This window comes from Alexandromys fortis, unplaced genomic scaffold, assembly GCF_014885135.2.
Source record: "Alexandromys fortis isolate MF-2015 unplaced genomic scaffold, M_Fortis_MF-2015_v1.1 scaffold_296, whole genome shotgun sequence".
Taxonomy (NCBI): domain Eukaryota; kingdom Metazoa; phylum Chordata; class Mammalia; order Rodentia; family Cricetidae; genus Alexandromys; species Alexandromys fortis.
The window spans coordinates 789,961-815,528 of record NW_026068172.1 but is presented as its reverse complement, the minus strand read 5'-3'; the positions used below and the strand labels follow the sequence as shown (position 1 = coordinate 815,528).

Sequence of the window (25,568 nt, the reverse complement as noted above, 5' to 3'; positions counted from 1 at the left end):
TTCTGCTCACCCAGCACCTACCAGGTGACAGGTTTAATGGATGCCTTTTAGTAAAAGTGGCCTAGGGTCTGCAGAGAGGCTCAGCAGCTGAGAGCACTTGGCAGCTCTCCCCAGGGACCCAGCAGCCATCCCTTGCCAGTGGCTCCTCAGCTAGGGGTGGGACCTCATGAGCCCCTCCCCCATCTACGCTAGCATTTTGGTTGGTGTGGTTTTTGCTGGTGTGGTCCTGTGACAGCCTTGTGAGTGCAGCCACAGCAGCTGGGAGTTACTTGCAGCCTGTCTTGTCTAGCAAATACTGTTCTTCGACTGCTCGTAGACATCCTCCCCTCTGGCTCTCACTGTGGGCTTCCCACCTGGGTGCACTCTGCCACACTCCACGAAGACCTTGCCCTTTAAAAGGTCACTTTTTTTTTTTTGTGGTTTTTTCAAAGCAGGGTTTTTCTGTGTATCTCTGGCTGACCAAACTCAGAGATATCCACCTGCCTCTGCCTCCCTGAGTGCTGGGATTAAAGGCAAGCACTGCCACTGCCCAGCAATAAATTCCTTTTTTCTTTTTCTTCTTTTCTTTGTTGTTTTTTTGTTTGTTCGTTTTGTTTTGTTTTTTGAGACAGTTTCTCTGTGTAACAGCCCTGGCTGTCACTTTGTAAATCATACTAGTCTCGAATTCATGGAGATCTGCCTGCAGTGCTGGAGAGATGACTCAGCAGTTAAGAGCACTGGCTGTCCTTCCAGAGGACCTGGGTTCGATTCCCAGCAACCACATGGCAGCTCACAACTGTCTGTGACCCCATTTCCAGGGGATCTGATACCTTCAAAAAAAAAAAATGCACAAGAAGTCCACCATCTCTTTAGTTCATAGAAAGCCCAACTTCTGGCACACAGCCTTTCTCATCACAAGCTCCAGTCGAACCGTAGCACACACTCAGCTAAGATGATTCACTGTGTAGAAAAACAGCAAATGAAGCCAGTGTGGCAGTGCACGCCTTTGATCCCAGCTCTCAGGAGGCAGAGCAAGTGGATCTCTGAGTTGAGACAAACCTAGTCTACAGATCTAGTTCCAAGTCAGCCAGGGCTACACAGAAAAACTGTCAGGGGTGGGGGAGTTAATAGAATGAGCAAGGGAGCACAGGGGGAACTGGGCAGAAGCTTCCAGAATCTTCTGCCAAAGCAGTTGCATTTCACGTGCTTCATCCCACACGAACAGACTGCTAACTCGCGAAGGAAGGTCAGACTCTGCACCCAGGATTGGGGCAATCATGGAGACCCCATGCGGCGACAGCAGGACTCCCGGCGAGCACGTGTGCAGATGGCTAGCACCACACTGAGCCACCCAGATAAGGGTTTGTGGTTTGGGGGCAAGGATCAGTATGAAGCCCAGGCTGCTCTGCGGTTCAAAGCAGGCCTCCTGTCGTAGCCTCTGGGTGCTGGGATGACAGGCAATCTTCACCAAACCTTTCTGGCTTTGTTCTGAGCCCTTAATTGTGGGTAAGGGGAAGCTGCTGGCCCCTCACTCCCTTACCATGTGTGTGCCTTGGAGGAATCCCAGCTCCCACCTCACAGGACTGTAGGGAGAGCTGGGACAGGGGTGGGGTGGAGGCTGCAGGGTCATCTGAGCAGTGGCTACAAAGGCACACTAAAATCCTTCCTACAGGGCTGAAGGGATTCGCCAGGGATTAAGATCACTTGTGCTTGCAGGGGACCCTGGTTCTATTTCCACCACACACCTGGTGGCTCACCACCATCCCTAACTCCAGTTCCAGAGGACTCTAACACTAGGCATACACACGGTGCACAGACACGTGGCTGGCCAAACACCCATAAACAAAGAGAAAAGCATCCTGTTGACATTCCTGTAGTGTTATTTGGCCCTCAGAAGGGACTCCACACATCTGGTCCTGCCGAGCACATGTGCAGTCTGGGTTCCATACCAGCATTCACAGAACAGGGTTCAAGTCCGAGGTTTGGTACCCAGACTGCAGGAAATAGTAGCAGAGAGATGTTTTTCAGTGTAACAGGAAGGTAATGACAACAGAAAGAGCCAAGCTAAAGGGGGATTAAGGAACAGAGCATGGGAGCCAAGCAGGTCTTCCTCAGCACTAGAGACCTTCAGCGGGGAAGGAAAGGGATGCGAGGCCAGGGCGGGCTATTTACAGGGCTAGGGAAGGCTTTTTTCTTTTTCTGTTTTGAGTGTTTTCCTATATGTATGTCTGTGCACCACATTCATGCTTGGTGCCCATGGAAGCCAGAATATGCATCGATTGAATCCCTTGGAGCCAGAGTTACCAAATCCTGGTACTCAAGCAAGGACTGTCTCTCCAGCTCTTGGGCAGGTTTTTAACACAATTACAGACTAAAGTATCTTCCCCAAAGTCAAGTTTAGAGTATGCTTTATCACACAGTCCCCGTGAGCAGGCGCTACTTCCTGTTGTCCCCCTTGGTGAGTTGCCCCTGGCAGTGTGTCATCTCTCTGTGGATTTGCCTTCTCTGGCTGTATGCCAGTTGTAATGACACACAGCTTCTGGTGTCTTGTTGAGATAGGGTCTCATGTGGTCCTAGCTGGCCTTGTCTAACTGAGATCTACCTATCTGTGCTTTCCAAGGGCTGCCATTCAAGCCATGGCCATCATACCCAGCAGCAGCCAGTTATTAATTTATATACTTTATAGCCTGGGCAGGACCTTTCTCATTGCAGTGTGTGGTGCCATGTTTTACGTGTGCCTTCCAAGGTTCCTAGGCTCACAGTTCAAGCCCAATGTGGTAGTAGAACCTTTTTTTTCCCCAAACTTAAAAATGTATTTTTTTTTCTGTGCGTTTGTGTGTTCAGAGGACAGCTCGTAGGAGGAGTCACTCCATGATTCCTGGGGATCAAATTCTGGTCGTCATGCTTGGCAACAAGAGCATCTACCCCCTGAGCCATCTTACCCTTGCCATCTACCCCCTGAGCCATCTTACCCTTGGATTCTACCCCCTGAGCCATCTTACCCTTGGATTCTACCCCCTGAGCCATCTTACCCTTGCACACCCCACCCCCTTTTCTGAAATAGGCTACAGTCCAGACTGGCCCAGATCTAGCCTTCCTCCTGCCTCAGCCTCTCAAAGTGACAGATACGCCATCATTTCTTCCATTTCAACCTTAACATCCAGTATGGTACTTGCACAGAACTCGAGCCCAGCCAGTGTTTGTGAAATGCACAAATGAATGAACAAAAGCAAGAGTAGAAGCAGATGCCCCAGGCAGAGAGAAGTATAAAATGGCCACCCTGCCCCTTCCCTACCTGCCCCCTGTCCTCTGAGTCTGTGGGCTAAGCTGATGGAGTTTGGCAACAACTACCTACCCAGAGGATTGTCCACTCCAGCTCACCTATGAGGTCACAAAAGAAGCTGACACCGAGGGAGAGGGACCTCAGGGTCCCCCGTTACCTTCCACCAGACACCCCTCTTCACACTGCCTTAGTGGCCGTCACTGCCCTCTCCTTCCTTTGGGAAGTGTGTTCCCACAGACAGGGCGGGTGGGGGAAGTCTGCTTTGACTGCTGACAGGCAGATGTTATCTTGTGGAAGACCGCAGTCCAAGAGCCAAGCTCTGAGACTGAGCCCCATGGACACAAGAACCCCAAAGTCCTGATTGTCCAGGTGACACTACGCTGGTCTAGTGCCTTCTGAACCCTCTGTTCTTCACCATGGAGGCTGGGGACCACCCCAGAGCAAGCAGGCATGAGGAGGATCAGAGAGGTTGGTCCAGCCAGTGAAATCGGAGCCCATCTCACCCGAAGCCAAGCCAAAAGGCACCGAATTAAGCTACAGTAACACCCCAATGAGCTGACTCAGCTGAGCCCCTGGGCCCATTGCTTGAGTGGCTCCATCATGGGACCAGCACTAGTTTCCTTCTCTGTTGGGCCTTTGTCAACTCAAAGACTCCCAAGCCTACACTGCAGGCTCCCAGCTCCATCTTAGAAAGTATCTCCCTAGAGAGGAGAAAGCAGCTTTGCCCCTTGGTGTAGAGTCGAGAGAGGGTGGGGCAGGAGCTCACAGCCCTGTCAGCTTTGCCTGTTAGGCACAGGACCCGGGGTATGCACAGGATCACACACACACACACACACACACACACACACACACACACACAATGTTTCGGTTCATTTTAAAGTCAGAAGAGGACTCAGGCATAGACTGGACCTGTGCTCGGTTGGCAGGGTACTTGCCTATTGTGAATGGAGCCCAGGGTCCCACTCCACTACCACAGAAAATATGGTAATACCTGTGATGCCAGCCTCCAGAGGTGTAGGCAAGAAGAGCAGGGCTTTGCACCAGCCTCAGCTATATAGTGGGTTCCAGGCCAGGTAGGGCTCCAGGAGACCCAGTCTTAGAAAATCAAACAAAATAAAATAGATGGATACTCTGGTTTTGTTTTTGTACTTTGGTTTTGTTTGGATTTTGAGTTTCAGTCTCCCTTTGTAGCCCAGGCTAGCCTGGAACCCCAAATCCTCCTGCCTCGGGTTTCTGAATGCTGGGACTATAAACCTGAGCCATCAGGCTTCACATTGGCCTAGAAGGCCGTGATCGGAGAAAGTCATTTCAGGTGTGTTTGCAAAGGAAGCCAGGATAGAGCTGTGTGAGAGTGAGAGTCTGTCCTTCAATGTCTCTGTCCAGCCTCAGGGCTCTGGCACATGCTGATCCCTGTCTACACACTGTTCCTGCACCCCATACCCACCAAGCAGTCCCTACTGGCCCCTTTCCTGATCTTTGGGACTGCAATAAGGGCGGGAAACGCAGCTCCGTTAGCAGAGTGCTTGCCTAGCAAACTAAGTTCTGGATTCCACTGTCAGCAGTGAGGAGTGGAGGCAGGAGGATCATTAGTTCAAGGTCATTCTCAGCTACATAGAAAGTTCCAGGCTAACCTGCGGTACGTGAGACTGTTTCAAAAGGGGCTGCAACTGTCTTGGGGGTTCCAAGGAGCTGGTAGCTGAGCAAAGGCGTGGCAGGAGCCAGTATCATCTTCAGCTACAGACACACAGACACAAGCCCTGAGCTTGGTCCCGCCCTGGTTCACCTGCTGGAGGAAACAGGAACTGCCTGGGGCTGCCGCCCTGCCCCTCTGACGTGCAGACCCTGAAGCGAAACTTGGGCTCTAGCGGCTGCTCAAGAGTCCTGCGGAACACAGCCCAGGCTCTCCAAGGTCAGTAAGTATCCTGCATACTGAACCCAGCATCCAGAATCCTGGCATCCCTGCATCCCAACATTCCCCAGCTGCAGAACCTCTGGGGCTCCAGCACTGGGTGAGGTGGGGCTGGGAGATGCGGGAAGGGCTTACCAGAGGAGGGAACCGTTGCAAGCTCTGTCATGGTTATCCACACCTGCCATTCCAGCATGCTGATGGCCGAGGCAGGCTAGATCATGAGTTTGAGGCTAGCTTCAGCTATGTAGTGAGACCTGTTTCAGAGAAACCAACGACCCACTGGCCCTGTGTCCTAAGAAAGTAACGAGGATGAGGCAGAGAAAGTCCTCCAGCTCCGTGGGGTCCAGCCTGAGCCAGCAGAGGAAGGAACAAAGGGGAAGCTCCGGGGGAGGGGAGGGAGAAGGAAGGCTGGCTGGAGGAGGAGACGTTCACATTGGGTCTTAAAGATGTGTAGAAGTGTTCTGAAATAAAGAGAGAATTCTGTCCCAGCTTGTGACTGGGTTCAGCTATATTTTATACTAAGAAAGAAGTAGAGTCCATGCATGACAGGATACATTCTGGGAGATGGGTGATTTTTGTCAGCGTGTACTTACACAGCCTGGATGGGTTGCTTGCTGCACCCCTGGGGCCAGGACTCCAATCTACATGAACAGTGTGAAAACTGGAGCACATGGCAGGTGTCCGGGCCTGTGAAGCAGGGCGAATAATGGAAGAAAAAAGGGAAGGGCTGACAAGATGGCTCAGTCGATAAAGCATTTGGCAGAGGGTCACGAGGATCTGAGTTCAGATCCCTAGCACCCACGTAAAGTCTGGCCTAGCAGGCGAGAGCCGCCTGTCATCCCGGCATGTGGGAGGTAGAGGCAGGAGATCCCTAGGGCAGCTGGCTAGTCAGACTCCCCGAAGCTGCCGGCTCATTCAGAGACTCTGCTTAGATACATAAGAGGGAGAGAGACTGAAGAGGACACCTGATGTCAGCTGCAGGCCTGCACACATCTATCTGCACATGAGTGTGTCCGCACATGGACACTCCCACATACACACTAAAATTTTTTAAATATCAGAATAACAGTGGAGAGAAGGGTCAACAGTTAAGAGTGCACACTGCTCCTGCAGAAGATCCGAGTTCAGTTCCCAGCACCTACATGGGGAGGCTCACGACCACCTGAAACTCCATCTCCAGGGACCTAGTGCCATATTCTGCCTCCAGTGGTACTTGCACACACGTGGCTAATAAACATTTATATCTATACACAGAGAAGCACATACATACACATAAATAAAAACATTTTAAAAACAAATAAGCAATAAAATAAATAAAAGCCAGGTAATAGGAGAATTTCAGCTCCACTATTATTACTTTCAAGAGTGGCCTAGAAGTTCCTAATCCTCCTGTCTCCACCTAGTAAGTACTGAGATGATGGATGTGTGCATGCCACCACATCTGGCCTTCTGTTTTTAATCCAGGGTAGTCCTGGGTAGCTCTGAGCTCATAGCAGTCCTGCCTCAGCCTCCCAAGTGTGGGGATTATGGACACATAGCAATACCTGGAGTCCTGGCAAAGTGTAAACTGGGCTTGGTCGAGCAGGCTGTCGCCCCGGGACTTGGAAGGGGTAGGTGAGAGGACCGGGAGTTCAGGATTATCCTCAACTACACTAAGGTCAGCCTGGGCTACATAACTCAAAAAAAGGAAGGAAGGAGGAAGGGAGAGAGGGAGAGAGGGAGGGAGGAAGAGAGGGAGGGGAGAGGAAGGAGGGAGGAAGGAGGGAGGAAGAAAGGGAGGGGAGAGGAAGGAGGGAGGGAGGGAGGAAGAAGGAAGGAGGAAGGCTGCCTCTCGCCTTTCCATACACACAGGTGTGTAAGCCATCTATATATTGTACCGACTATATAGCATTCTGTCCCAGCCCTTCTGAAAATATCACTTAACGACAGATGCTAAGGCCCCAAGCAGTTAAGTTTGTGACTTTACACAGCAGCTATGCAAGGAAGAATTTGAACCCAGATTATCTATCTGCCTCTAATTCCACATGCTTTGATGCCTGTGACCCCAGGCCTCATCCTGGGGAGACCCCAGCCTGGAAGAAACGATTCACCTCCGTGGAACCTTGCTGAGAGAAGGACAGGAAATGGGGACAGAAACAGTATGCAGCTTGGTTATCAAGTGTTCACTAATCAATTCAGTTAATCACTTTCTTCTGCACCACCACCCTATGTCAACAGACCTCTCCTCGTGGGATCAACCCATCTTCCGGGACTGGAGTTGGGGATGCACAGCTCAGGTCTAGGGCCTGAATGACGAGTGATAGAGAAGCCCGGGGAAGAGGTTTTTGCTAGTTTTCCTTCAACTTAATACTCAATACTGTTTTACACGTATTTACCACGTCCTTTATGTCGCCAGCCTACAAAGCCCGGTGGTACCCTGAGTGTAAATCAGCCAACACGAGTGTGAATTAACAGTGTACAGGAAGAGCTGTCACCTAAGGAGGTAAACGCTGGAGGGTTAGAAGTTCAAGGCCATCCTTGGCTACGTGGTGAGTTTCAGGCTACCCCTTCTCACACACTAAACCAAGAGCCCACTTAGTCCGTAAAATGCTTCTGTTGTGAGCATAAAGCATAAAGGCCTGAGTTCAGATTTGCCTTCCAGCAGGCATGGAGACAACAGAGCAGAACAAAGGTCCCGCACGGGTGGGGGTCTGGGAATGGGGATTGGAGGACCCTGGAATTCTGTGACCAGCCCCAGCTTTAGTGACAGACCCTTCTCAGAATCTAAGGTGAGGTATGAAGAGATGTCTCAGCCACTCACTGCTCTTAAAGAATCCAGTTCAGTGCTCAGCACCCACATGGAGCAGCTCACAACCACCCACAATTCCAGCTCCAGGAGATCTGTTGCCTTCTAGGAACCAAAGGCACCTGCTCATGCACACACACATACACACACACACACACACACACACACAGAGAAGAGAGAGAGAGAGAGAGATTAAAAAAAACTTTAAAAATATGTCAGTTTGGTCAGGCGGTGGTGCTGCATTCCTTTAATCCCAGCACTCAGGAGGCAGAGGCAGAGGATCTCTGTGCATTTGGGAAGAGCCTGGTCTACAGAGCGAGTTCCAGGACAGCCAGGGCTGTACATAGAGAAATCCTGTCTCAAAAAAAAAATTCCTTAATCCCAGCACTTGGGAGGCAAAGGCAGGTGGAGTCCCATGAGTTTGAGGCCAACCTGGTCTACAGAGTGAGTTCCAGGACAGTCAGGACTATATAAAGAGCCCTGTCTAAAAACACAACAAGAACAACAACAAAATCTTGGTTTGGCTGGGGATGGTTCAGTGTGAAAGAGTGCTTGCTGCCAGGCCTGAAAACCTGAATTTCAGTCAGGGAACCACATGGTGGAAGGAGACAGCCGACTCCCAGGAATCGTCTGGACTTCCCTACATATATACTGTGGCCCATGAACACACACACAATCAATAAACAAAACCATGGTATGGGGCAGTAGAGGAAGACACCTGACCCTCCTTCACACTCACTCGCGACCTAGCAACAGCCTGTGACACAACAGTCTGTGTCCGCAGGAACCGCCCTTGCTCTGGCCACCAGGACGGCTCCCAGTAAACCAGGTACCAGTGTGTGCAATGTTAGAGCCAAGAGGCACCCACCTCTCCCTCTTCCCTCCAGGTGGTGACCCTTCTTTGGATGCCATGGCAGAGGCAGAAGCCTGGAAGCTGCTCCCGCCACTGCCCCCTCGGCTGGACTGGTTTGTGCACACCCAGGCGAACCAGCTGGCCCAAGGCGGGATCCCAGAGTGGTTCCACGGCACCATCACACGACAGTAAGAACATAGTGATAACCCCATCCTGCTTTATTCTGCTTCTTGGTCCATCACCCCTAACCACAGTGGACATTTTGGGGCAAGGCCCCTGTTCACATCATTCTCACACTCGCTCTGGGCCACGGAAAGCTGAGGAGCAGGTAAGGTTAGACCCCTGCCTGAATCCCACACAGATGCGCAGATGCATAGCCCAGCTGGACTCTAGACTCAGTGCATAGGCAGACCATAGCCTCTGCTGTGGATACTGTGTGTGACCTCAGAGGATTGCAGGCAGGCAGGAGTGGAAGCTAGGAGGAGATCTACTTCAGAGTCAGCATCAGAAGCCTCCAAGTGACATGGTCCAAAGCCCAGCACTTCAAACCACCAAAAAAGACTGGGTTATTCAGAGGCTGTGGCTATGGCTCGATTGCTAAAGTGTGTGTCGCTTAGTTGAGTAGTCGGGAGAGTGCTTGCCTGGTGTACACAAAGCCAATGTGCTTAAACCAGGCATACCGTCAACCCAGTACTCAGAAAGTGGGGGGGGGGGGTCACGAGTTCAAGGTCATCCTCAGCTACCTGAAAGTGCAGGCCTGCAAGCTCCAGGGCCTTCCTGGTGTTACTGGGCCAGGGTCCAGTGTTTCCAGGTTGGCTTCTTATATTAGGGGCTCACAGGAATTTGCAAAAGCAGCAAAATTGTGGAATTGGGAGCAAAGCAATAGTGCAGGTTAGCAGGGTTACATTGTTAAGACTGACACAGGGGCCAGCCAGATGGCTCGGGGCTAAAGGTGCGTGTAGCCAAACCTGACAATGCAGCTTCAGTTCCTGGGACCCACAAGGCAAAAGGAGAAAACCAACTCTGAGGACTGTCCTCTGGTTTCTGAATGTGTCAGAGCACATTTGCCTGCCCTAGCTGTCCCTGGAAACAGACTGGCCTCTAACTCTCAGGGATCCACCTGCGACTGCCTCCCGAATGCGGGGTCCAAATGTGTGCGCTCCAAGAGAAGGCGTCAGATTGCTGAGGGAGGGGACAGTGGGTGGTTCCCTTCTGACTCACAGGTTGGATCTCAGGGCACATGCCTGCCCACACAGGTGTAAGAGGGGAAACAAGGATTCTCCCAAAAAAACCTGGAAGGATACAGTTTGCGTGAACACACATGCACACTAGACCAGTTGAGGCTGGGTCAGAACTGTTCTTTTTTAGTTATAAGATATTTACATTTTTATTATCTTTTATTTCTTACTATGTGTGTGGTGGTTGGAGGGCAGCTTGTGAAAATCAGTTCTCTCCTTCCATGTGAGTCCCAGGGATTGAATTCGGGCCGGCAGGCTTGTCGGAACCATCTGGACAATCTCGGATCAGTCCTTCAATTCTTCCTCCTACATATCCTGGAAATACATTGAATAGAAACTAAATGCGATTGTTTTTAGGGGTGGGAAACTTATCCCATTCTTAAGTACAGGTAGCGTGATGCACACGGGAGTCCAAGGTTGCTATGTGCATTGCTCAGAGGGGCGGGGGTGCAGGTGCAGGCACAGGACAGACAGGTCAGAGAGCTAGGCTGCCAAGTGCAATACTGTAAGAGCGCCCCGTGCATAACCAGAGCCAAATGGAACCCCAGGTTGCTAAGCCATCCCCCATGCTTGCTGTCTCCGTATCAGCCAGTCTTTCTGTGTGCCTCTCCAGAGCTGCTGAGAACCTGCTGGAGTCTCAACCACCAGGGACCTTTCTTATCCGAGTCAGTCACAGCCACGTGGGCTACACCCTTTCCTACAAGTAAGGCCATGGCGGACGTTAGGCCAAAGGCACCTCAAGCCTGAGGGCTCTGCTCAGTATGCAGGCCAGCTATATCCGGCAGTCGTGGAACACTGGGGAGGACCTGAGACCTGTGTCTGAGGGTGGGATAGGCAGGAATCTGAGGGTGGCCCCTGCCTCCTTCCAACTTTCACCTTCAAATGAGTGACATGAATCTGAGTCAGGAAGGCCAGTGCCATGAGCTCCTGGGTCTCAAAGCCTGATTTGGGCAACTTGAAGCATTCAAGGGAATCTCTCTCTCTCTCTCTCTCTCTCTCTCTCTCTCTCTCTCTCTCTCTCTCTCTCTTTCTCCCTATTTGGGAGAGGGTTTCATAGCCAGGCTGGCCTCGAACTTGTTATGTAGTATGGGGTGCACATCTGTTAGCCTAGCACGGGGAAGCTGAAACAGGAGAATCTGGAATTCAAGGTCATCCTTGGCTACATAGTAAGTTTCAGTGTAGCCTGGACTACATGAAATAGTGTTAAAATGAGAAGATTGCTATTATTTGCTACTACTATTTGGTTGAGACAGGCTGGCCTCCAAGCCTCCATCTCCTGGCCCTCGGTCTTCCCAGTGCAGGGATGACGGACAAGCACCACAATTATATTGTATCCCTTATTTCATCCAACCAAGAACTCTTGAGGTGGGCCTTGGAAGTCCTGTGTGGTAACTGGCGAAACCGGGGCACAGTGTCTGCATCCCAACCCCAGCAGTGTCTCCACAGAGCTCAGACCTGCTGCCGTCACTTCATGGTAAAGCTCTCAGACAACGGGACTTTCATCCTTGCTGGGGACCATACAACCCATGCCTCTCTGGACGCCCTGGTCTCATTCCACCAGCAGAAACCTATTCGGCCATATGGGGAGCTGCTGACCCAAGCCTGTGGCCAGGTAGGGGTGAGGGGACCCCAGCTGCCTGCCAGGGAGTGCCAGAGGCCTCCTGCATGGAATTCACAGGGGTTCCTCTGCAGGAATGGCTTTCCTCTGAGGCTGGTGGGCGTGGCTTACCGGATGTGCACTGGGCTCTTTCAGTTTATGAATTATGAGTGTGGCCTAAACCTACTGTGGGAGGAGCTCTTTTCTTTGAATGCTGATGGGCGTGTCCTAATGTCTGCTGTAATTGGAGCTCTTTCTATCATCTGAGACCCATGTGAGCTGGGTTCTTTCATCTGAGTATGATGTTTGGCCTATACACTGTGGGCAGGGCTCTTCCACTGAGACTCAGTGGGCGTGGCCTAGGTTCTGAGGTCGGTTTAAGAGGCCCCCACAGAGGGTTCTCCCCACCCCAGCCTTTCCTGTTGCTGGGTCTGAGCCCTATATCTCTTCCGTGCCTTTCAGGAGGATCCAGCAAACGTCGACTACGAAAATCTCTTCCTGTACTCGAGTGCCCTAGCTCAGGGCGCTGAAAGCCTAGCTGGTGGCCTCACGGAAGGCCAGAGGCCTGCTTCCTGCCCACCAGAGGAGGTAGGCAGGCCCTGGGTGGCACCTCCAACCTGGGTCGGGGACTGGCAGAGAAAGATGCTAGAGCAGACCCTTTCCAGAAAATGCCCTCCTCTGTAGCTGTGTGATTAAAGAAAAACATCTCCCGGTGATTCCCAGACTCGGGGATTAGACTCCACAGCTCGTGGGGGTCCCATCCTCGCCCAGTCAGAAGCACCCAAGAGCCCTGCAACTCCAGGTCCTGGCCCTCAGCTGCCGCCTGCATTCAGACACACTGGCCACCCTGAGAAGCTTTTGTGCTGTTCTCCTCCAGTACCTCCACAGAGCCATTGCGCTTGCCAGGATCTAGAGTTTCCACACACGTATCACCCTGTGTAGTCGGTGCAGAGAACAGTTTCCAACTTGAGAGGTTTCTGTTTATTCTAGGTGTGTTTCCTGTCTGTTTCTCTCATCAAACCTTGCAGTCCAGGTGGCTCATTCTGCACTGCTGTCTCCACCCCTCCAAGAGGACCTGGCATATTTTTTGTTTGTTTCTGCTAAGACAAGGTCTTTCTATGTAGCCCTGGCTGGCCTAAACTCCTCCTGCCTCTGCCTCCTGATTGATTGTTAGGATTAAAGGTGTGCGCCCCCAGGACCGACCAGCCCTCACCATCTAAAGGAGCTAGGCTATTGAATCTTCAGTGTAGATGAATGAATACATTATGGATACATGAACTGGGTGATGGTGGGGCACGCCTCTAATCCCAGCACTCTGGGAAGCAAAGGCAGGCATATTTCTGAGTTCAAGGCCAGCCTGGTCTACAAAGTGAGTTCCGAGACAGCCAGGGCTGTTATATGGAGAAACCCTGTCTCAAAAACCCAGCAAATTATGGATACATGTACTGTAGCTCCTTGAAGCTAGTGGGGCCTTTAGGTTGAAGCCTTGTTGTACTTCAGGCTTCCTGCCTGGTGGGGAAGTTCTAACAATGGGGGCGGGGATGAAGCAAACTGATGTTCAGACATGTTTGTGCAAGTCAGAGAAGACATCCTGGAGGAGGTCTCCGGGAGCTGGACTATGAGAAGGATGAGCAGCCAGACACAGAGATGCAGGGAGAGTGTTTCCAGAGTGGGGAGACATGTGCAAAGTCCTGGGGCTCAGAGTGTCTGCAGAACAGAGTGACAAAAGGCAATACATGGACCACTGTGGCTAGGGACCTCGGGGGTCTTAATAATCCTATCTTCTACATCCCCTCCGAAATGGAGAAGGGTGGGGCAGATGCTGACAATAGAAGCGATCCCCAGAAGCAAATTGGATAAATTCACTGAGCCACGCCTCCAGCCCAGCTGTAACTCTTAAGAAAATTTACCAAACCTTGGGAGCGATGGTGAAGCCACACACAGAGATAGGCAGGACGGGGCAGGTATCGGGCTTGGGAGCTCCAGCGGCCTGGGACGAGGTTGAGGGGATGGCTGCATGGAGCTTTTCTGATCAGCCGGGCCCCAGGCTTCCCTTTCTCTGTTCCACATTTCCTGTTCCAGGCTCCGGAAAGGAAACCTTCCACTGCAACGGATGGAAGGCTCGCATCAGCCCCCAGCTCCCCAAAAGCACTTTTTGGGGAGGCGAAACAGAAACTGTGGAAGAACCTGAGGACACTGCCAGAGACCAGCCGGAGGGTGAAACAGCGGATCACTTCGCACCTGTCCACCACAAACCTGCTGGAGGACGCCAGGCCTGTGGCACAGCATCATAGAGCTATGACTCGAGCATCCAGCTGGGACAGTGCCCACCATTCCACAGGTGCCGGTGCCGGTGCAGCCACCTCCACAGCCTCCAGACCTGCCAGCTGGAGGGAGGCGGTCTCAGGGGTCAAGGCCTGGCGGGAAAAGCTGGTGAGGGCCCTGTCAGTTCAGGCAACCAAATCAGAGCCTGTAGACTTGCCAGAAGCCCAGGACTGGCTACCTGAGGAATACCTCCCACCACCGCCTTTCGCCCCTGGGTACTGACACATCCCCTCTGTCTTGGTAGTCCCCACCGCTGTCCTCCCAACCAGGGAACTGTGCTAAAGAAAGAGGTTATGGGGCTGAATTCTGCAGTTGCCGGCCGAAGGACCTGATTGTCCTAATAATAATAGAATCACCGCTTTAGGGACTCCAGTGAGATGGCCCAGCAGTAAGGGGGTAAAGGCACTTGCAGGCAAACCTGACTTCCTGAGATCGATCTCCAGTACTCACGTGATGGAAGGTGAGACCCAACTCTGAAAGTTGTCCTCCGACCTCCATAGACATGTGTTGACACACACACATGTTTTGACACATATATGTAGTAAGCATACAGTGACTTTATGGGCAAAACACATGCCAGGCCTGTATCCCAACCTCTCTGATCGTGGGTTAGCCCTCTGTATCCGTGGGCTCCACATTCCACACTCAGCCACGTTAGCCTACTTAGGATCTGAGCAGGTGAGATGACTCAGGTAAGGCTGCTAAGCCTGAGGATCTGAGCTTGAGCTGTGGGACCCGCGGTGGAAGGAGAGATCAGACCCGCAGTGGAAGGAGACATCAGACTCCCGCAAGCTGCCCTCCGTCCTCCACACACGCTGTGGCACACGTGTGTCTCTTCCACCCTAATAATATTATAAAAAAAATTAAAGCCACCTTGGACAGCCTCTGAGGAGCAACAGCCCACTTGCATGAGAACACAGTGCACGTGCATGCCCCCCCCCCCAAAGGCACCTGTACAGGGCAGGGACTGACAGTGGCCTCTGAAGGGCTGTGTGAACTGTGATGAACGTAGACCTCTCTGGTCTTCCTTTGGGAGGTGGAGAAGACAGCGGTCCCTTCTCAGGAGGAGCATGCAGAAAAGAGACAAGGAGGACCTGGGGCTTTTAGTTCTCACCATTGCTATTATTGTTAATTGAGACAGGATCTCATGTATTCCTGGTTGTGCCAGGACTGACAAAGATCCGCCTGTTATGCCTCCTGGGTGATAACATTAGAGTTGTGCCCCATCAATCCTGTCCTATTTTCATTTTTATTATTTTGTTTTGTTTGAAATAAGGTCTCTCTGGTAGCCCTGGCTGTCCTGGAACTCACTATGTAGACCAGACTGGCCTTGAACCACAGAGAGCTGCCTCCTGCGTGCACCACCACCAGCCAGCTATAACTGTTTTCATTTTTAGATGTGTATGTGTGGGTGGGTGTGTGCACATAGGTGCAGTTGCTCAAGAAGGCCTCAGGTCTGCTGGGATGGGAGGGTCAGGCAGTTGAGAGCCACCATCACGTGGCTCCTGGAACCCAACATAGAGACCAAGTCCCCTGCAAGAGCAGCAGGTGCTGTTAATACCTGAGCCATCTCTCCAACCCCAGAACCTGATGCTTCGAATCGCCAGAGTGAGTGGTTTGGGAAGATTCTGGGTGACTGGGTTGTGTGGTGGGATGTATAGGTACCCTATACAAAGACCCAGGGACAACCTTGGGCTCCTGAAATTCACAAGACATGGAGGTGTGAGCCGGGAGGTGGTGGCACACACCTTTAATCTCAGCACTCAGGAGGCAGAGGCAGTATGAGGCCAGCCTGGTCTACAAGAATTAGTTCCAAGACAGGCACCAAAGCTACCGAGAAACCTTGTCTCAAGGGCTCAAGTTGGCCTCTGGAAAGGAGCTATGGCGTTGCCTTGGACTTCCTCTGTATGTTAACTGTGAAGTTCCTGCTCCTCTAGGCCTTGAGGTCTAGAAGCCAATCTGTTTTATGATTGGAAAATGGTAACCCAGAGTGGGTGTGGCCACACAGGAAAACGCAAAGATGCCGAGGTAGGTTTGATTCCTGTTTATTTAGAGAGTCAGGTGGAGATGGGGAAGGATCAGCTGTGTCCTCCGGGTGCTGTCAGATGCGGATGTGGAAGGTGCTGTGAGGAAGGAAAGATGTCACTGAGAGTTCCCAATGGACACTGGGACCCTAGGGGCAAGCAGGGATTCACAGAAATGTGAACACCCTAGAAATCGCAGACAGTCCCCATGGGACTTAGGCTAGAGGTCAACATCGGGGTCATCCCTTAGGTGGCTTCCATATTATGTTTTTAAAACATCTATCTATTTATTTGTTATTTGTGTGTGAGTGTGTGCGCATGCACATGCATGTATGTGTGTGAGTGTGTGTGTGTGGAGTGTGCCTGGGTCTGTGTATATGCAGCATGTTAAATGCAGGAGCCTGCAGAGGCCAGAAGAGAGCAGAGCGTCATGTCCTCTGGATCTGGAGTTACAGACAGTTGTGAGCCACCATGTGGGTGCTGGGAATTGAACCCAGGTCTCAGTCGGAGCAGCAATCACCCTTAATCACTGAGCCCTCTCACCAGCCTCCAGACCTGTTTTCCATTTGGTTAGCTTTGGTTGTTTTTTTTTTTTGTTGTTGTTGTTGTTGTTGTTTTGGTTTGGTTTGGTTTTTCGAGACAGGGTTTCTCTGTGGCTTTGGAGCCTGTCCTGGAACTAGCTCTGTAGACCAGGCTGGTCTCGAACTCAGAGATCCGCCTGCCTCTGCCTCCCGAGTGCTGGGATTAAAGACATGTGCCACCATCGCCCGGCCAGCTTTGGGTTTTGAAGACCTTGTCTCATTTTGTAGTTTGGCATCCTGGAACTCACAACAATCCTCTTGCCTCAGACTTCTGGGTGCTTCGGCTACTTGATGTCTGCCACCATGACCAGATCTCCATGGGAATTTTAAGCACCTGTCTGGATAAGCAGTCACATCCCAGCTCCTTCCCAGACTGGCTATTGGCCCTCTCTGAACACCAGTTTATTACTCTGACAAACTTAAGTGCTTAGGTTTAAAGTGATGGCACCGGACTTTAATCCCAGCACTTGGGAGGCAGAGGCAAGTGGATCTCTGTGAGTTCAAGACCTATCTGGTCTACTTAGAAAGTTTCAGGCCAGTCAGGTCTAAATAGTGAGACACTTTCTGAGAAACAGCAAACCAAGCAAACAAACAAAGGATGGATGTGGCCTTGGGCCACAGAGTCTACCAACTCCGTGTTAGCCATGCTCCCCAGCCCTGCAGTCGGGGCTCCTTGGCAGCCATGCCCCCCACTCCCAGCCCTGCAGTCGGGGCTCTGACCCTACTCCAGGATGCCGAGGACAGCTGTGTGACAGTTCACAGCAAAACTGTGGCAGGTGACAGATACACTGCTTCTGTCCACAGATGCCCGCAGCCTCCTGGTTATGGTCCTTGGACAAAGTGGGCTGAAGCCACAGAATCTGGGGTCGTTCCCTGAGGTCTCAGACAGTGCAGCAGGAATTCTCATCCCTGGGTCTGAACCTGCACCTGAGGAAGTCTGGTGCCCGCAGGATCATGTTCTGGAAGTCCTCCAGGGACAGCCGCCCATCATGGTCGCTGTCTGCTTCATCCAGCACCTTCTCACAGACCAGGGTCACCTCCTCAGCACTCAGCTCCCCACGGGTGAGCCTGGTCACCGTCTGCTCCAGGTCCCACGCGCAAATGTAGTCATCATTGTTGAAGTCTGTGAGGTGAGGCCAACAGTAGGGCTGGGGAGAACAGGCGGCCAGAGGACGCCCAGGCACTGAGAGCAATCCCAGCCATTGTGACTACTGTTTCTCTTACTTATACGACACTCATTACATGTCAGGCACCATGATGACTGATTTTCCCTTACGTAAGCAAGCATTTATTGAGTGCCTTCTGTTTGCCACCTGTTGGGATAACTTTTCATCTATCCATCCTTCAGAGCCCTCACTGTGTGTCAGGCACCATGTCCACTCATTTAAGAAATAGTTACTAGGTACCTACTGTGTGGCATATGTGTTAATTCTTTCTTTTCTTTCTTTCTCTCTTTCTCTCTTTCTTTCTTTTTTTTTTTTTTTTTTGCATTCATTCATCTAACAAGTACTAAGCATGAACTGTTTACCGGGCATCGCGATAGCTGCTTTTTATTCATTCACTGACTTTACAGCCACTGTCGTCGTGATTTGTCATTCATCAACTCCGCCACACATGCTAAAAGTATGTGAAAGGGTGTTTTAAATGTTTAGACCTGCGCCCACGCATGAGCTCCGCACGTGCTCCTGATGACCTTCACAGCAGACGTGACTGGGACAGGGACACCCAGGACATGCCCAGGAGCACGAGTGGATCATCACCTATGGAGTCTGTGAGCTGTTGGGGCCTGGGAGGGTTTTACAGGTTTTCCTGAGTGCCTGCTGTTCTTCATTGACTCGCTTGCCTATTGAGTGCCTGTTATGGGCCAGGCCCTGAGGAAGTGCTGCTATTCCACATGCCCTCATTCAGAAAATACCGAACACCTATGTGCACTCTGAAAAGAGACAGATGGGGATATGGCTCAGGGTGGAGCCCCTGCCTAGAATCCCCAGAGTGAGGGGCTGGGGGCGGGCTCAGGGGTGGGGCCCCTGCCTAGAATCCCCAGTGAGGGGTTGGAGCGTGGCTCAGGGGTGGAGTCCCTGCATAGGCTCCCCAGTAACGGGCTGTAGATGGTGTTACAAGCAGAGAGCACAGCAAAAGCAAATGTCCTGAGGCTAGAAGCATTTGATAAATTCAAGAAAGGATGAACCTAATGTGGCTGGAATATGAAGGCCAGGGCTGTGTGGGCATTGGAGTCCCTGGGGATATGAGCATTAGATGGTCTCTGTCTGGTCCCCACCCCAGGGCCCCACACACCATAAATCTTAAAGGCGTAGTAGGCCTTCAGGTCCCGGGGAGCCATCTCACTCATCACTGAGAACATATCGAGGAAGTTCTCTAAGGTCATGTGACCATCCCCATCTTGAGAGAAGACCTGTGCAATCCTCTGGCGGAAAGGGTTATCCTGGCGACAAGAAGACAAATACCTGCTCTGGAGGGCCCCCCAACCCCACGGGTATCATCCCTGCCCCAATCCCCAGGACCTAGGGGTCTGGGATAGGAAGTCAGGCTCCTACACCTGCGCACCCCAGTTCCAGTTCCACAAGATGCTTGTGATCCAAGGGAGCCAATCAGAACCTGACACTCACTTGCAAGCCAAAACAGACCAGAGAGACACGTGACTCAAACCAACCTATCAGATACTTCCTGAGGTTTGTACCTCTTTCCAGAGGGGAGTTTTCTAATCTAATTTTAGTGTGTGTGTGTGTGTGTGTGTGTGTGTGTGTGTGTGTGTGTGTGTATGTACATGTGAGTGCAGGTACCCTCTTATATCCCCCTCTTGGAGGGAAACATCTTTGTACCTTTGTTGTTTTTGAGACAGGGGTTCTCTGTGAATCCCTGGCTGTCCTGGAACTGTCTCTGTAGACCAGGCTGGCCTCGAACTCACAAAATCCTCCTGCCTCTGCCTCCTGAGCGCTGGGATTAAAGGCATGCGCCACCATCGCCCAGCAGAAGGAAACTTCTTAAGGCACAGATGCAGAAAGGGAAGAGAAATGATGAGATGCTCTAGGACTGTGGTTCTCAGCCTTCCCAGTGCTGTGACCCTTGACACAGTTCCTCATGTTGTAGTGACCCCCAACCATAAAACTATTTTCATTGCTTCTTTATAACTAATTTTGATACTGTTATGAGTCATAATGTAAATATCTGTGTTTCCCAATGGTCTTGGACCCCTGTGAAAGGGTCATTTGACCCCCAAAGGGATCACTGGTCTAAGGGAAGGAGAAACATTCCACCCTGCAGGGTAGTTCATTAAGACCTGAAGCACTCCACTCAGTGTAGCCTCAGGAAGTCCCTGAAACTGATCAGATTCACTGGCCCCTTCTTATCCAAGAGCAGAGATCTCTAAGGACTGCGGAGAGATGCTCTCAGACAAGCGGGGCTGCTTAAAAGAGGCTCAGCCATGAAGAGGTCTAGGCCAACTGAGTCACTTGGAGGGGACACTCTCAAACCCGCTGAGCTGCCTGCAGGCTGTGCAGGGCACTCCAGGTTCCCAGCTCTGTAAGATGTCACTTGCGCTGGGGTGGACTTTGGTGATGCAGGTGTCTGTGAGTCATTTTTGCTTCTGTAAGGAACTGGGATGGTTGGAATAAGAATGACCCCCGTAGGCTCATATATTTGAATGCTTAGTCATCAGGGATTGGCACTACTTGAGAAGAACTAGAAGGTGTGACCATGTTGGAGGAAGAGTGTCACAGAAGGCAGGCTCTGAGGTTTCCAAAGCCCAAGCCAGGCCCAGTGGCTCTCCTTCATCCTGCTACCTGTGGATCCAGATGTAGAAATCTCAACCTCTCCAGCATCATGTCTGCCTGTGTACAACCTTGTTCCCTGCCATGGTAAAGGACTAAACCTCTGAAACCGCAAGCAAGCTCCAATAAGAGCTGCCATGGTAAAGGTGTCCCTTCATAGCAACAGAACAGTGACCAAGACAGAACTCCACTGGTTCACCAAGTTGGGCTTTGGTAATAATGTGCTTTGGTCTGCCAGCTGGGTGAGTCAATGTCTATTCATATTTCCCCAGGATTGGTGCCACATCACCTCTGAGTGACACAACAAGATAGTGTCAGATCCCGTGGAGCTGGGTTACAGGTGGTTCTCTCCACACACACACATTCTCCCCATCCACACGAGCCCATATTCCCGACACACATCACTCCCCACACACTGCCCCTACACACACATGCACACACACACACACACACACACTCTCCACACACACATATGCTGCCACCACCACACAAACACATTCCCCCCTTCCCCACACAAAACACGGATTCTGCATCCACACATGCACATACCCACACATTTTACCCACACATACATACATTCCCCTGAGAACACACCATCATAACCTCCGGCATCCCCTCCACACACATCCTCACACACACACATTGCCCCCCCCCACATACACATCCCCCGACATTGCCCACATCCCACATACACATACACATTCCCTCACTCTCCCACACACATTCCTCACCCCCACATCCCACACACACATATCCCCCTCCCTGCCTTATCCTCCCGCACCCTTAGATGTCTCCTTCCCAACTTTCTGAATTCTTCTTCCTTCCTTTCTTTGTTTTCTTCTTTTCTTTTTCCTTTTTCTCTCTTTTTTTCTTTTTTAGGTAGCAGCTCACTGCGAGGCTGACCTGGAACTTGCTATGTAGCTCAGCGCAGCCTCACACTCAAACAGAGACCTGCTTGCCTCTGCAGGAGATCTGTGTGCCACCACACTCCAGCCCATGGCCTCGTCTCTCTCGTGGCAGCTATGTGTCTCTCTGAGCCCCGTTTTCTTTTCTGTAAAACGGGGTGCCAGCAGCTCCCACCTCACAAGAACATGATGCAGACACCTCTGTCCCCAGGCCCAGGCATACCTTCAGCTCTGGCATGCTGCCAATCAGCTCGTAGGGAACCTTCACCTCAGGACATGTGGTATAGTCGAGGGGTACCAGCTGGGGAGCCAGGTCCTGGTAGCGATAGAAGAGTCTGGTGCGGGGAGAGAGAAGCCAGGAAAGGCTGAGAGCCAGGAAGCAGTAGGGACTTATCCCCCTCCCCTTACACACTTGCAGTTCCTCCACAAGGAAGGACACTGGGTCCCCAGGAGCCCAGGCCGGAGTCTGACCCTTGAGCACACAGAGCCAGAGATGGGCATCTCTATTGCCCTCCCCTCAGACAAGGCCAAGGTGGAGAGGGGAAGCAGAAACAAGGGAAGGAGGAAGAAGGGCTTCCTGGAGGAGGAGGCATTGGTGTTGGGCTTACAAGTAGGAGCAGGAGTTGACTTGGAAGATGGAGCTAGAGGGAGGTACCAATGACTGATCGATCATTCCAGAGCCAATATTTGAGGGACCTGGCTATAGAACCTATACAATTGATTATTACATCAGCAGGATCCTGCCTCTACTGACTCCCCCACCCAAGTCTCAGGCTTCCTTCATTCTCTCCATGCTAGGAGGCAGGTCTCCCCAAGGGGCAGGCACAAACAGCTGGTTTTTGAAACAAAGTCTCCCTATATAGTCTAGGCTATCTCCTTATATAGTCTAGGCTATCTCCCTATATAGTCTAGGCTATCTCCCTATATAGTCTAGGCTAACTCATATAGTCTAGGCTATCTCCCTATGTAGTCTAGGCTATCTCCCTATGTAGTCTAGGCTATCTCCCTATATAGTCTAGGCTATCTCCCTATGTAGTCTAGGCTATATCACACTCTTCCTGCTTCAGCTCTCTAAGGGTGGGGATGGCAGGCCTCTAGTTGGATTTTTTTTAAAAAGAGAATCTACAAAACATTGGTGATGGTGCACCCTCCTTAAGGTGCACAATAAACCTCAAAGAGACCATCCTTAGCATCTCTGATGTTCCCAAGTTGCTAAGAACTTTCTCAGAGGGACAAGGATGTCCCTGGGTTTTCTCAAGACTACATACCTGATGACAGCTGGTGAGCCTCAGTCCTAACCCCATCCCCTTGTATGGGCTGCTCCGGGGAATGCCCTGAGTGTGTTTATCTCTCCTCTGAAAATATTCTTACAGTTATATATTTATTTGTGTATATGTACGTATATGTACAGGTTACAGTGCATATATCAGGGTCAGAGGACAACTTATGGGAGTGGATTCTCTCCTACCGTATGAGCCCCGGGGTTTGAACTTAGTTCTCAGGCTTGGCAGCAAGTCTCTTTTTTTGCTGAGCTGTATCGAGGACCCACAGTTTGTCTTTCTTTGTGGCATTCAGCGAGTCCCTCTCTCCTCCCAGTCTCAGTTTTTCTGTTTGACAGTCTGGAAGTTGGAGCCAGTCGAAATGCCAGACTCACCAGGATTCTGCCTGTGTGCCCTGGAAATGGAAGTCCTCCGTGCCCAGGCCTCATGATGGCCAATGTGGATGTGCCAACTGTCCTCACACAGATAAAGGGCTGATGGGTGAGAAGTGTGCCCATCAATAATAGATGCTCTGTGTCCACACAAGAGGGGTTCGGCCCTGAGCACCCCAGAGCTGAACCCCAGCCAGCTTGGGTTTCATGGCTCCAAGTCACGGATAATGGTCCAACAGACAGAAGGATGACACAGGAGGTTCATTTGGGCTCAAGCCAGGGACCTAGTCACCCAGGAGCCACCCACCCGCACCAGAACCTCCTTTCCGCCATTCACAGCTCAGAGCTGGAGCTCAACTCTGCCCTGAACTCCAGCCTCTACATGCCAGTGAGCCTCCCCAAGGCTCGGCCCCTTCCTTGGCTCTCTGCTACCTTTGTACAAAACTCTGCCCGCGTGACAGAATGAGACTCCCCAGCCAGCCGTCACTACCCTGGAGGCAACATCCACATCAAAGCTTTAACCCTGCCGGTGCTACAGCTTGGCTCCCTTCACACCACAGAAGATCCCGAGCATGATGGAGCACACTTGTGATCCCAGCACTCCAGGAGAGGCAGGCAGATCTCGGTGAGTTTGAGGCCAGCCTGGTCTATAGAGCAAGTTTCAGGACAGTCAGGGTTACACAGAGAAACCATGCTTTGAAATAAAAACAAAAAATGAAAAGGAAAAAAAAGAAACCATTCAAAAAAAAACCAAAAACCAAAACAAGGGGAACCAAAATGACGAAATGGATCATCTGGTAAAGACACTTGCTGACTTGCCGCCAAGCCTGATGACCCGAGTTGACCCCTAAGACCCACATGGTGGGAGGAGAACATCTGAGCCATCTGGATTCCATCCCCAGCACCCAAGGGGGTAGAAAATAACTAACTCCACAAACTGTCATCTGACTGCTACACATGCATCACGGCACGTGTGTACACACATCTGCACACTCATATCATACTCCCTGAAGGGCCCAGACCCTCACCCAACCCCCCTCCCTGCTTTGACAGCCATGACAGGCTGCGGAAAAGACCCAGCAAGATGTAGGCCCCTGACTCCGCAGGGTGTGCTGAGCCCCAACCTTGCCCATCCTTACCCTAATTACTGGGAAGAACCTGCCAGGTATCCTCCATGTGGTAGGGCACCAATCAGAGGATGGTGGAATGCAGTACCGCCCCCACCCCCATGTCCTCCAGGTAGAGCCACCTTTCCAATCAGCTCAGGACAGAGTCCCCTAGCCCAGAGGTGTGTGCCAGTCCTGAGACTGTTACTCTGCCACTAGAAGACCTCCTCCTTGCTCTACCCCCAATATATATCCTGCCCCATTGCAGCTCGGGGGGCTCTCCTACTCCACCCATTGTGTCGGATGGACAGAGGACCCAAATTAACTCATAATTAGAAAGACTCTTTGCTTTTGCATCGGATCTGGTCTCTTGATGGTTTGGGGGGGGGGTCCATACTCTGGGCACAACACTCCCTACAATAATATTTAAAAAAAAAAACCTGCAACCAGCTACAATGGCACACACCTGTGATTCCAGACTTGAGAGGTAAATTTGAGGCTAGCCCGGGCTCCTTCTCAAACAAAACAGAACAACAAAAAGATTTCACAAAGCCCCGGCAGTGACTAGAAGGTTGTTTTGGGGTGTCACCTCCCCCACTGACCTCATGATCTCCTTCCTCGTGAAGAAAGTACAGTCCTGTGGAAGAGAAATGGCTTGGCCCAGTCCTGTCTCTTGTGGTGTCTCCACGTACCCCTCCAGTGGCTCCAAACACACACAGATGTCACAAACGAGGCTCTGCTGAGACTCTTGGCTACCTGGAACCCAGACCAAGCTGCGCCAGCTGGCAGGACCCGCCACCCACACCCACCTGGTATTCCTCCAGCTGCTCGTGAGTGAACACAGTCTGCTTGTTGCCCATGCTGGGGACCACAGTCTTGAATCCACTGGAACTGAAATTACAGATGGCTTCTCAGGGGCACCCAGGCACATAGTGTCCGAGCAGATGTCCCTGCCCTGGCTGTCACCCGCCCACCCATCCAGTCACCCCAAGCTTAGTGAAGCTCAAGTTACAGTCTGGCTCTCTGGGCAACCATTTGAATGTGTCCCCAGGTGAGCAATGAGGGCTGTGGGAGGTCACAGAGGAGCCAGGCTCATCTCCATCTGGTGAGACTGGTGGCCCAGGACACCTGCAGGAGAAGGCCAAACACACACCGCAGCTCAAACCCCAGCTTTCCCCCTGTAGCTATGTGGCCCTGGATAACTGTCTCACTTCTCTGAACCCTGTTTGTGAAGTGGAAATTACATTAGCTTCTATGTCATAGGATCAGTCTAAAGGTGACAGATGTTACGTTGGGTGTGCCTGAGCTTAAGGTCAGCTTAAAGCAACATAGTTAGACCTTATGAGAGAGGGGGAGAGAGAGAGAGAGAGAGAGAGAGGAGGATCCAGGCCATGGTTGCACACAACACTTGGGAGGCCATCTCTGTGAATCCAAGGCCAGCCTGGTCTACAGAGCAAGTTCCAGGATAGCCAGGGCCACACAGAGAAACCCATCTCAAAGAAAAAAAAAAAAAAAGAGGAGGAAGAGGAGGGAGGAAAGGAGGG

The 25,568-nt window shown here is 51.6% G+C and overlaps 2 protein-coding genes across 5 annotated transcripts; one reads left to right on the top strand and one right to left on the bottom strand.

Annotated features, from left to right (window-relative positions):
- The first annotated feature begins 5,082 nt into the window (after positions 1-5,082).
- Positions 5,083-14,882, top strand: Hsh2d (hematopoietic SH2 domain containing). Of its 3 annotated transcripts, none has more exons than XM_050128456.1 (6): positions 5,083-5,171; positions 8,844-8,997; positions 10,661-10,750; positions 11,403-11,659; positions 12,107-12,232; positions 13,727-14,882. In XM_050128456.1, exons 2-6 carry the CDS (start codon positions 8,862-8,864, stop codon positions 14,189-14,191), a joined length of 1,074 nt encoding a protein of 357 aa, XP_049984413.1. In that variant the 5' UTR covers positions 5,083-5,171; positions 8,844-8,861; the 3' UTR covers positions 14,192-14,882. The 3 variants fall into 3 exon arrangements, with proteins under 3 accessions (XP_049984413.1, XP_049984414.1, XP_049984412.1); XM_050128457.1 differs by having other exon boundaries at positions 5,089-5,171; positions 11,494-11,659; XM_050128455.1 differs by lacking the exon at positions 5,083-5,171 and having other exon boundaries at positions 8,675-8,997.
- A 1,188-nt stretch (positions 14,883-16,070) lies between these two features.
- Cib3 (calcium and integrin binding family member 3) lies at positions 16,071-24,884 on the bottom strand. Of its 2 annotated transcripts, XM_050128464.1 has the most exons (6): positions 24,834-24,884; positions 24,627-24,661; positions 21,491-21,602; positions 18,870-19,017; positions 17,502-17,697; positions 16,071-16,092 (listed from the first exon to the last, which is right to left on the bottom strand). In XM_050128464.1, the coding sequence occupies exons 1-6, from the start codon at positions 24,882-24,884 to the stop codon at positions 16,071-16,073; spliced, it is 564 nt and encodes a 187-aa protein (XP_049984421.1). The 2 variants fall into 2 exon arrangements, with proteins under 2 accessions (XP_049984421.1, XP_049984422.1); XM_050128465.1 differs by lacking the exons at positions 21,491-21,602; positions 24,627-24,661.
- Between the last annotated feature and the right edge of the window lie 684 nt (positions 24,885-25,568).